General features: G+C 35.8%; 1 protein-coding gene and 1 pseudogene across 1 annotated transcript; both read left to right on the forward strand.

Moving 5' to 3' along the window:
- Positions 1-1,501: 1,501 nt before the first annotated feature.
- Positions 1,502-5,902, forward strand: LOC112100693 (annotated as a pseudogene).
- A 4,560-nt stretch (positions 5,903-10,462) lies between these two features.
- On the forward strand, positions 10,463-12,508 carry LOC112100695 (putative disease resistance RPP13-like protein 1; the record flags this gene model as incomplete). The annotated part of the gene is made up of 1 exon (XM_024190009.1): positions 10,463-12,508. A coding segment is annotated over exon 1 (1,887 nt), but the record flags the coding sequence as incomplete, so codon positions are not given.
- Positions 12,509-12,511: the final 3 nt, after the last annotated feature.

Here is a 12,511-nt window from a genome sequence, read left to right on the forward strand (position 1 = left end):
GACGACGAATAGGAAGGGCTGTCTTTGGTGGGTTTGATGGGTTTGGTGGTGGGAGGGGTAAAAGTGGGGGCCGTGGGTCTGGCCGTATATTTGTTTCGTTGCGTGTAGGTATGGGTATTGGTGTATTGGATGATTTCCATGAAATGGGTTTTTGGTTATAGGACAGCAATTTATCTTCAATCAATTTGGCTAAAGCAATTGCATCAGGAAGGTTAGAAGGTTTGTGAATAGCTAACTCATTCTGAATGGTTGGTTTTAAACCTGAGATGAAGCAATCTAAAATGGCATCTGGGTGAAGGTTGGTGACTCTGTTGCAGATGTTTTCAAAGGCTGATTGGTAAGCCTCTACAGAGCTTGTTTGGGTAAGTTTGAATAAAGTGGCTCTGTGATTAATATAGGAGGAAGGGCCAAACCTGCTTTCAATAGCTCGGGTGAGAGCTGCCCAAGAAGATAATTGTTGATTCTTGTGCATCCATTGGAACCAAGAGAGTGCTTGGCCAGTCATATAGAAATTGGCGATGTCAATCCGCTGCTCCTCTGGGGTTTCATAGAAAGAAAAGTATTTTTCAGCTTGAAATATCCAATCTAAGGGGTTAGATCCATCAAATGTTGATAGATCACATCGTATAGATCTTGTGCTTTGTGTGGGTTGTAGTTGAGCTTGTATAGGTGGTGTGTTTTGTGGCGTAGGTGGTGCAGAGGCTGGTGGGTTTGTGGAGGACCCAATCTGAGAGGGTGCCATCATGGTAACTCTGGCAGCAAGCTCTGCTATAGAGTTTTGTAGTGCTTGCTGTGCACCTTGTAGGTTTTGTTGTGAACTTTGGTTAATCTGCTGCTGTTGTATTATGATTTGGCGTAGGTCTTCAAGGGATTTTTGGGTCGATTCTTTGAGTTGTGTAACCTGTTCTTCAAGGGCTCGATATCGTGTTTGCATACCCTCGTTTGCCATCTCTCAACGAAAGCACCAAATGGTAGGCTTGATTGTTAGCTGCAGCAAGTTCTGGGAATTTCGTTTCCACTTTAGAGGGTGGAGTCCTCCAGAAATAGAAGGGTAAAGAGTAGAGACTAGAGAAATTAGAGAAATAGAGGATTTGTATTTTTGGATTCAGGGAACTCCCTTTTTTTCTTGTTCATTCATTTCCTTAAATACTCCTCCAAGAGAGCTACAGACAAAACATATTCACAGCACAAACTTTACAGCACAATATTTTCTTCAACAAACTTGACAGCACAATATTCTTTCTAACAAACTTGACAGCACAGCAAAGCATAATTGCAATAATAGTAAATAACAAATTCAGCATAATATCTTGAAGAGTATCTAAGTGCTGTAATCGGTTGCACCATCATTCCCGCACAAAATCTTGAAGCTTGAAGGGAATTTTAGGCTGTCTCTTAGGCCTAGCTTGAGCAATCGGCTGTGCAGTGGTTGTATCAGAAGCTCATTCCTACTTGCTGCACCACTTTTACACCACAATCGATTCAGTTCGATTACGCCATGATGTCCAAAATCAAAGAAATCAACGACCGATTTCAAGATATTGTAACACAGAAAAACTTGCTAGATTTGAAAGAAAGTTCAGCTGGAGGGTCCAAAAAAGACAGGCAAAGACTACCCACAACCTCTTTGGTGAATGAAGCCAAGGTCTATGGCAGGGAAACAGAAAAGAAGGAAATTGTTGAATTGTTGTTGAAGGATGATTCAAGAAATGATGGTGGATTCTCTGTTATTCCTATTATAGGTATGGGCGGGCTGGGCAAAACCACTCTTGCTCAGCTTGTCTATAATGAAGATCGAGTGCAGGGTCATTTTGATCTCAAGGCATGGACTTGCGTCTCTGATGATTTTGATGTTTTCAGGCTTACAAAATCAATCCTAATTTCCATTGCTGCTGACGAGAATGTGGATAATCAGGACTTAAATTTGCTTCAAGAGAAATTGAAGAAACACCTGTTTGGAAAGAAGTTTTTGCTAGTTTTAGACGACGTTTGGAATGAGGATTACAATGATTGGGTTGACCTCAGCCTTCCATTTGAAGCTGGCGCACAGGGAAGTAAGATTGTTGTCACTACTTGCAATCAAGAGGTTGCAAAAATCATGAGGCCCGGATCAAGCTTATGAATTGAAAAACTTGTCAACTGAGGATTGTCTGTCCGTGTTTGCTCAGCACTCTTTGGGGACGAGAGATTTCAGTTCACATAAGTCATTGGAGGACATTGGCAAGAAGATAGTGATCAAATGCAAGCTTGCCCTTGGCAGCAAAAACACTGGGAGGACTTTTACGTGGAAAACATGACAGACGTGAGTGGGAAGATGTGCTCAGTAGCAAGATATGGGAATTACCACAAGAGAGATGTCGCATTATACCAGCCCTTGCAGTGAGCTATTATTATCTTCCTCCAACTTTGAAACCATGCTTTGCATACTGCTCATTGTTTCCAAAGGATTACGAATTTGAAGAGGAGGAGATAATTTTATTATGGTGTGCTTCGGGTTTCTTGGATCACGGAGAGAGTGGGAATCCTAGTGAAGATCTAGGTAGACAGTTCTTTCAAGAGCTACGTGCAAGATCTTTTTTCCAGCAATCAAGCAACAATAAATCACGATTAGTGATGCACGACCTCGTCAATGACCTTGCTCAATGGGCTGCTGGGGAAATGTACTTCAGAATGGAGTATATCTCAGAGGTTAACAAGCAACAAAGTTTTTCAAGAAATCTTCATCATCTATCGTACATTCGTGGAGATTACGATGGTGTTAAAAGGTTTGAGGACTTGTACGATATCCAACATTTGCGAACTCTTTTACCAGTAACGTTGTTAAGTAGCCGGCCTGGATACTTGGCTCGTAGCATTCTTCCTAGGTTGCTCAAACTCCAACGCTTGAGGGTCTTCTCTCTGCGTGGATATTTGATCTCCGAGGTGCCAGATTCAATTGGTGATTTGAGTTATTTAAGGTACCTCAACCTATCTGGAACTCAGATTAGAACTCTGCCTGAATCAGTCAACAAGCTTTACAATCTGCACACCCTTCTGTTGGAGGGCTGTCGAGAACTGAAGAAGAAGTGTGCAGACATGGGAAATCTCATCAAATTGCATCATCTCAATAATTCAAATACAGATTCATTGGAGGAAATGCCACTAGGAATTGGCAAGTTGACTTGTCTCCTGACGTTGTGTAATTTTGTTGTAGGAAAAGACAGTGGTTCTGGGTTGCGAGAGCTAAAGTTGTTGACGCATCTTTGTGGGACACTTAACATTTCAAAATTGGAGAACGTCAAATACGTTGGTGATGCCATGGAGGCTCAATTGGATGGAAAGAAGAACCTAAAAGTGTTAATGCTTGAATGGACACGCAGTACCAATGGTTTGTCTTCAAGGGAGGCACAAACTGAAAAGGGCGTGCTTGACATGCTAAAACCTCATAGAAGTTTGGAACAATTTTGCATCAGTGGCTTTGGAGGTAAAAAATTTCCAACTTGGTTAGGATATTCCTTATTCTCAAATTTAGTGACCCTAAAATTTCAAGATTGTAGCATGTGTACTTCCATGCCATCCGTCGGGCAACTACCCTCTCTAAAGCACCTTGAGGTACGTGGAATGAGTAGAGTAAAGAGATTGGGTTCAGAGTTCTATGGCAATGATTCCCCAATTCCTTTTCCATGCTTGGAGACTCTTCATTTTGCAGAGATGCAAGAATGGGAAGAGTGGATTCCTCATGGATGTAGTCAAGAAATTGAAGGCTTTCCGAAATTGAGAGAGCTTCATATTGTAAGATGTTCTAAACTGCAGGGAACATTGCCAACACATCTTACTTTATTGGATATACTTGTCGTTCAAAATTGTTAGGAATTGTTAGTTTCAGTTACAAGTCTTCCAGCTCTTTGCAAATTAAGAATTGATAGATGTAAAAAGGTTGTGTGGAGAAGCACAACTGATTGTGAGTCACAACTTTATAAAGATATTTCAAATCAAATGTTTCTTGGAGGGCCATTGAAGTTACAGTTACCAAAATTGGACGAATTGGATATCAGTATTATTATTGATGGGCTTTCATATATATGGCAGAATGAGACTCAACTACTACAAGACATTGCTACCCTCAAAAGGTTGAAGATTGAAAGGTGTCCCAAACTTCAATTCTTGGTGGCATAGGAAGAAGAAGATCAATGGCAGTTTGGGTTGTCATTCAGACTTGAGCATCTAGAATTGATAAATTGCCAAGACCTTGAGAAGCTACCAAAATCATTGCTCAGCCTTAGTTCTTTGACAGAGATGCGAATCCACAACTGCAGTTCCCTTGTTTCCTTTCCGGAGGCTGTTCTACCCTCCCAGTTGAGGGTAATTTCAATTTGGGATAGCGGTGCACTGAAATTCTTACCTGAGGCATGGATGCTTGACAACAATTCATCTCTTGAGATATTGGATATTAGACATTGCCATTTGTTGACATATATTGCTGGAGTTCAGCTTCCACCAAGCCTTAAGCAGCTGGAGATCTACAATTGCGATAATTTAAGGACTTTGACTGCGGAAGAGGGCATCCACAGCAGCAGGAGGCACACCTCTCTCCTTGAATGTCTAGAAATTCACAGTTGTCCATCTCTCACGTGTTTAATTTCAAAAAATGAATTACGTGCTGCACTTGACTACCTTGTAGTTGGCAATCTACCCCAGGCTCTTAAGTTCCTTAGTATTTGGCATTGTTCAAAGCTAGAGTCAATAGTAGAAAGGTTGGACAACAAGATATCTCTTGAAGTGATTGAGATTGTCTCTTGTGAAAATCTTAAAATGTTACCCCATGGTTTGCATAAGCTCTGGCACCTTCAAGAGATTGATATACAGGATTGTGAAAATCTTGTGTCCTTTCCTGAAGGAGGATTACTTTCTGCAAAACTGAAGAGGCTCGTGATATATGGGTGTAAGAAATTAGAGGCCTTACCCGAAGGGATGCACAATCTGAGCTCTCTTCAATATTTAACAATAGGAGGTGTTCCAAGCTTGTTATGTTTCACAGAGGATGGTTTGTTTCCGACCAACCTTCATTCACTTGAAATCGATGGTATGAAGATTTGGAAGTCATTGATGCAGCTGGGGGGATTTCACAGGTACACCTCTCTTCGACGACTTGCAATCAGTGGATGTGATGAGGATATGGTGTCATTTCCATTAGAGGACATCAGATTAGGAACCACGCTTCCTGCTTGTCTAACCCAACTTGAGATTTTCAATTTTCCAAATCTAGAAAGGTTATCTTCTTCAATTTGTGATCAAAACCTCACTTCATTGAAACTTACAAACTGTCCGAAGCTGAAATACTTTCCAGAAAAGGGCCTGCCTGCCTCACTTTTGCGATTAGAGATCAAGAAGTGTCCACTGATAGAAAAAATGTGCAGACAGGACATAGGACCATATTGGCACTTGTTAATCCACATACCTTGTGTCTTAATAGAATGTTCTTGTACTGTAAATTGATTTTGATTGCTAAACACATGAGGACGGGACTGGAATGTATTAATTCTTGGGTGTTGTGTATATCTTATAGCAGTCTCAGTTGAAATTTCATTTTCATCCTATGCAGAATAATGACACGTGGCATTGGCATGAACTCCATTGACCAAACGGGATTCTTGTCGGTCACTTTCAATCTGCCACAAGTCCTCGACGCTTCAACGTAAACACTCTCCTTATCGGACTTGATAAATGCAACCGCCGGTGCTCCTCCGCAAACCATCACCTCCGCATCAGGCAAGACAGCTGTCCCATTGCCGTCACTTCCTGCCGATAACTTTACCGGGAGCAAAATGGAAGAGCCGGTACTGGGATAATTCCGTTTGTCGAGAGCATATTTTTAATTTTATTCTAACAATTGGGATTTACATGAAATTAGAATGAAGTACAGTTTTTTTAGAGAGAGATTGGCTTTATAGAAAGTAAGAAATTGATACTAGGAGTTATAAAAGAAAAAAAATAAACAAATAAAATTTTTTAATTGAGGTTATTATTGAGATTTTATAAGATTTATAGAATAATTCTTTATATATTTGCTAGTTATTTTTAGTTGATTAAATTATTTTATTGAACAAGAAAAATAATTGAAAGAGTAGGGAATAAAAATAAAGAAAGCTTAATTCAATCCTTAAATTTGATTTCATAATTAAAAAATTAAATTTTATTAAATTTTTGTAATATTTTTGATAACATAATAAATTTAAAGTATTTAATTGATAATTTTCTTATGTCTTTTCTATGTTAAATTGAATTTCAACGGTAAAATAATAATTTTACTATAATCCTATTAATTTTCTAATAAACGCTAACGATTTCGTAGGTGAACGATACCTATTCTGAAATTAAGATGTATGAAGGATATAACTTATGATATTTTTTTATAATAAAATAATTTAAAATTAATTGGCCGGTAATTTTCTGCATTTTAAATTGAAAAAAGGAGTTAGGTGTCTGGTGATGGGGCTCCGGTTACGGTATCACTTTCATTGAAAATGAGGCTTCTTGGAATAAAGTAAACTACTGAATAAAAAGGCCAAAATTCAAGTTGAAGACACGTCTAGAATAAAGAAGAGTAAAGTGGAAGCCACGTCGCATTTTAGATGTAATAGGCTTTGAACCTTCTGTCGTCTTCTTCAACACAAAGTAAGCTTTTTCTTTTACTCGGCTGTTGAATTCATTCTGTCTCTTTCCTTGTCCAAGAAAAATAAAATAAAAAAAAATGTCAAATCATCGGAGAGGCAATTCTAGGGATGGCAATGGATTAAATCTGATCCAAAATTCACGTGACTTAAATCTAATTAGATCAGATTTGAATCGGTTTAAAATGGATTTGAATCAAATTTGGATATCGATGTGCGGATCAACGATGGATCTGGAACAGATCTGGATCTATCTTAATATCTAAATTCATATTCATATCCACTCATCTTTTAATTTTATTTTATTTTAAAAGTTTCTTAACAGAATTATAATGATAATAAATTTTATTCATAACATATTAGTAGTATTTACCATGCATTTAAACTCTTAAAACTTAAATGTTAGTTTTATAAATTTAAAGGTCAGTCAGCCTCAAAGCATGTACATGCAATATTCAAATTGCAAGTCAAGTAATATAATCTGGTAATTTATTTTATTATATTGGCCAAATAATTTTTAAGGAATATAGTTATTCATATATTTAGTCAAATATGGTCATAATAAAAATAATAAAGGACTGAATATAAATCATATTTAATTTATATATCATTATCTAATGTTTTAGGAATGAGGATATGTGCATCGTGGATATTAGAATGATAAATGAGACAATAGAATATTAGATTAATTTTACTCCTACAATTACTTCTGAATGCTATTTTATTATCTTTCTTATTTGTTGTTTTGGTATAATAAGTTACAATATTTATTATATTTTTGAGAAAAATTATATAATTTATTTGTTATCAATACATTTTACCCTTCAATTTTCAATCTAAAAAATTATTACTTTTTTATTATTGAATTTTAGAATTTATGACGGATCTAGAACATATTTAGATTTTTTTTTTTCGAATTTGAAGCAGATATAGATATTTATTTATTTTTTTGAATCTGGATATGCAGCGAAAAATATGAATTCATAACGGATCTGGAGCAGATACGAATCTTAATTTTTATTATAGATATGCAGCGAAAAATATGAATTCATAACGGATCTGGAGCAGATACGAATCTTGATTTTTATTATAGATTTAGATTTGGAGCAGAGTAGATCCAATCCATATCTACCCCATTGCCATCCCTAGCCAATTCTTACGGTGTCCGTTGACTTGCTGGTCAAGAAGATAGCTTCAGAGGGGATTCGGTTATTTGCACGCAAAGAGCAAATCCAGGCCGATCTATTGAAGTGGAAGAGGATGTTGGTGATGATCAAGGCGGTGCTTGATGATGCTGAGGAGAAGAAGAGGACTCATGGGTCTGTGAATATGTGGCTTGGCGAGCTTCAGAACTTGGCTTACGACGTTGAAGACTTGTTGAATGAGTTCCAAACTGAGGCTTTACGGAGGAAGTTGCTGCTTGGAAATGGAGAACCAGCTGCTGCTTATGATCAACCCAGCAGCAGTGGTACAAGAACAAGTAAGCTTCGGAAGCTCATTCCTTCTTGCTGCACCACTTTTACTCCACAATCGATTCGGTTCGATTACTCCTTTGATCTTTGATTCTGCAGAAAATCTGAATTTTCTTTTTCTAACCAAAAAAATTGACTTAAACGAAGTAGGAATGTTTAAAAGAAAATTACTTATTTAATCATCTTATTCAATACATGAATTTTCGTTAAACTTAAGATGAAATCTCTTGCCTTGGGATATGATTTAAAATTGTAGCATTATTTAGAGTTATCTTAATTTTGGATGATTAAATCATAAATTAGCACGGTAAGAAGTATCGTTATTGTTTCTAAATTAATTAGCACTGTCAGTAGTATCATTGTTTACTGTCATGTAGCTGTCATGGACATGTAATTAGTTGCTAAAACATATTTATAGCCTTTTTTTTCCTTTTTTTTTTTTGGCTTGCTTGTATATTGTAATGAGCAATGTCTCCACTAAAACATATTTATTTGTTAGTTGAACATCTAAAATCTAAAATTTTATTAATTTTAATTTTTTTTATAATTTATGTATAATTTTTAGATATTTATATATGAATAAAAAAATAAATTTATGTAACTTTTATTTGAATGAGAAAATATCTTAATAGAAAGTAAATATTATTTTTAAAAATATCTCTATTTAATATATTCATTTTTTTTAACTACAAAATTAATCTCTTTGTTCTTTTAACTTGTAAGGATACAAATGTCAAATATTTAAGATTTTTATTTATAAAAACAAATAAGATAATATTTATATTTAGATAATTAAAGAAATAAACATGTCATTTAAATATTTATATTCAAATTCAAACTTAAAATAAATAAATGTTACCTCAGTTTAAATCATTAAAAAAGAAATTACATCTTGTCACATGACAAGGAAATTACTAAAGAAGATAGCGGTCAAGACAGTCGTAGACGCAAGAGACTCTCCTCAGCAGTTAGCACGCCTCATCCAATTTATTAATTTCTCAGTCAAAGTACTTGATTGTGTAAAATGTTTCAAAACATGGAAAGCGATTTGTATTGCTTTTGAAAATAAGTGGAAATTTGAAAAAAGTCCAGCAATTTGTCCATTTTTCTGTATATTTGACGCAATATACTTCCAAATTAAACGTATCTTAATTATTGAACTTGAAACTTGAAATACATTTGTTCGTATGATTTTGCTGTAGAATTACTATAAAGAAAATTGATACTTTCATCTCTCTTATAAATTGTTAATGCCGATTGGGTTATTTATAAAATTTTAATGGTCATGGTGCTAAATTATTAACAAAAAGAGCAAACGATTATATTGCAAATGTGACAATTATAACACAAAAATTGACTAAATTTAATTTGCACATTTACAGTGAAACCTCTCTATAATGATATTTTATATAGGAATAACTTCAATATAGTCATGAAAAATTATGGTCCCAATTTGGGTTAGTTACAAAAATAAGAATAAACTATAAATTGTAATAAGTTATAATTTTCTCATATCCCGTCTTAAGAAACTTGTCTTCACATAATAATAATTATCTTTATATTGTAAAAATATATGCTATATTATATTGAAGGTTTAAGATGGAATAAAATATATTTTTAAAATTGTTTAGGACAATAATTTATATAATGAATAGTATCTATAAAATTTATATTGAGAGAAAAATATTAAAGAAAATATAAAACGTTTAGATATTTAAAATGACTTTACATATTCCACGCGCTACATAGATAAAAATATTAGTTTTTTAGACTTATATTTATATCTTTTATCAATGTCTATACATTGAATTTGACATATTTCTTTCATTGAACGTAATACATATTTTATCTCTATGTCACTTGCACTAAGAATAACTAAGTTAAAACATTAATTATTTTATTGAACAAGAAAATAATTGAAAGATTAGGGAATAAAAATAAAGAAAGCTAAATTTAATTCTTAAATTTGATTTCATAATTAAAAAGTTAAATTTTATTAAAGTTTTTAATATTTTTAATAACATAATAAATTTAAAGTGTCTGACTGGTAATTTTTTTTATGTTTTTCTATGTTATAAAATAATTAATTTACTATAATTTTATTAATTTTCTAACTGGATGCTAACGATTTGGGAGGTGAAGTGTAGGTATTGTGAAATTAAGATGTATAAAAGAATTATGATTTTTTTTATAATACAATAATTTAAAATTAATTGTCCTCTAATTTTCCGTATTTTAAATTGAAAAAAGGAGTCGGGTGTCTGGTAGTGGGGCCCTGGTTAGGCATCGCTTTTATTGAAGATGGAGGCTTATCGGAATAAAGTATAGAATAAAAAGGAAAATTAAAGTTGCAGACACGTCTAGAATAGATAAGAGTGGAGTGGAAGACACGTCGCATTTTAGATGTAATAGGTGTCGTCTTCTTCAACACAAAGTAAGCTTTTTCTTTTACTCGGCCGCTAAATTCATTCTGTTTCTTTCTTTGTCCCAAAAAAAAAAATGTCAATCATCGGAGAGGCAATCCTTACGGCGTCCGTTGATTTGCTGGTCAACAAGTTAGCTTCAGTGGGGATTCGGTTGTTTCCACGCCAAGATCAAATCCGGGCGGATCTAATGAAGTGGAAGACGATGCTTTTGAAGATCAAGGCGGTGCTTGATGATGCTGAGGAGAAGAGGACGACTGATTGGTCTGTGAAGTTGTGGCTTGGCGATCTTCAGAACTTGGCTTATGATGTTGAAGACTTGTTGGATGAGTTTCAAACTGAGGCTTTCCGGAGGAGGTTGCTGCTTGGAAATGGAGAACCAGCTGCCGCTCATGATCAACCCAGTAGCAGTCGTACAAGAACAAGTAAGGTTCGGAAGCTCATTCCTACTTGTTGCACCACTTTTACTCCACAATCGATCCAGTTCGATTATGCCTTGATGTCCAAAATCAAAGAGATCAACGACAGATTTCAAGATATTGTAACACAGAAAGACTCGCTGGGTTTGAACGTAAGTTCAGCTGGAGGGTCCAAAAAAGCCAGGAAAAGGCTAGAGACAACCCGTTTAGTGACTGAAGCCCAAGTATATGGCAGGGAAACAGAAAAGAAGGATGTTGTTGAACTGCTGTTGAGGGATGATTTAAGCAACGATGGTGGATTCTCTGTTATTCCTATTATAGGTATGGGCGGCCTGGGCAAAACCACTCTTGCTCAACTTGTCTACAATGATAAGCGAGTGCAGGATCATTTTGATCTCAAGGCATGGACTTGTGTCTCTGACGATTTCGACGTTAAGGGGCTAACAAAAACAATTCTAAGATCGGTTACCAAGCAGACTATTGATGACAGTGATTTAAATTTGCTTCAAGAGGAGCTGAAGAAGAAGTTATCTCAAAAGAAATTTTTGCTTGTTTTAGACGACGTTTGGAATGAGAATTACAATGATTGGGTTCGCCTCAGCCGTCCGTTTGAAGCTGGAGCACCGGGAAGTAAGATTATTGTCACAACTCGTAATCAAGAGGTTGCAGACATCATGGGAACTGCCTCAGCTTATCAATTAAAAAAGTTGTCAATTGATGATTGTCTAGCTGTAGTTGCTCAACATTCTTTGGGGTCAGATAAGTTATTGGAGGAAATTGGCAAGAAGATAGTGGCCAAATGCGATGGCTTGCCCTTGGCAGCGCAAACACTTGGAGGACTTTTACGTGGTAAATGTGACCGAAGTGATTGGGAAGATTTGCTCAGTTGCAAGATATGGAATTTACCAGAAGAGAGATGTGACATTATACCGGCGCTTAGAGTGAGCTACTATTATCTTTCGGCACCTTTGAAACAGTGCTTTGCATACTGCTCATTGTTTCCAAAGGATTATGAATTTGAAGAGGAGGAGATAATTTTATTATGGTGTGCTTCGGGTTTCTTGGATCATAAAGAGAGTGGGAATCCTAACGAAGATCTAGGTCGAAAGTTCTTTCAAGAGCTACGTGGAAGATCTTTTTTCCAGCAATCGAGCAACAATATATCACGATTTGTTATGCACGATCTTATCAACGACCTTGCCCGTTGGGCTGCAGGGGAGACATACTTCACACTGGAGTATACCTCGGAGGTTAACAAGCAACAATGTTTTTCTAGAAATCTTCGTCATCTGTCGTACATTCGTGGAGATTATGATGGCGTTCAAAGGTTTGAGAAATTGTATGATATCCAACATTTGCGAACTTTTTTACCAGTAATGTTGTCGAATAGTTTGCATGGATACTTGGCTCCTAGCATTCTTACTGAGTTGTTCAAACTCCAACGATTGAGGGTCTTCTCTCTGCGTGGATATCGCATCGATGAGCTACCGGATTCAATTGGTGATTTGAGGTATTTTAGGTACCTTAACCTGTCTGGAACTGAGATT

Source organism: Citrus clementina, unplaced genomic scaffold (genome assembly GCF_000493195.1).
Source record: "Citrus clementina cultivar Clemenules unplaced genomic scaffold, Citrus_clementina_v1.0 scaffold_289, whole genome shotgun sequence".
Taxonomy (NCBI): Eukaryota; Viridiplantae; Streptophyta; class Magnoliopsida; order Sapindales; family Rutaceae; genus Citrus; species Citrus x clementina.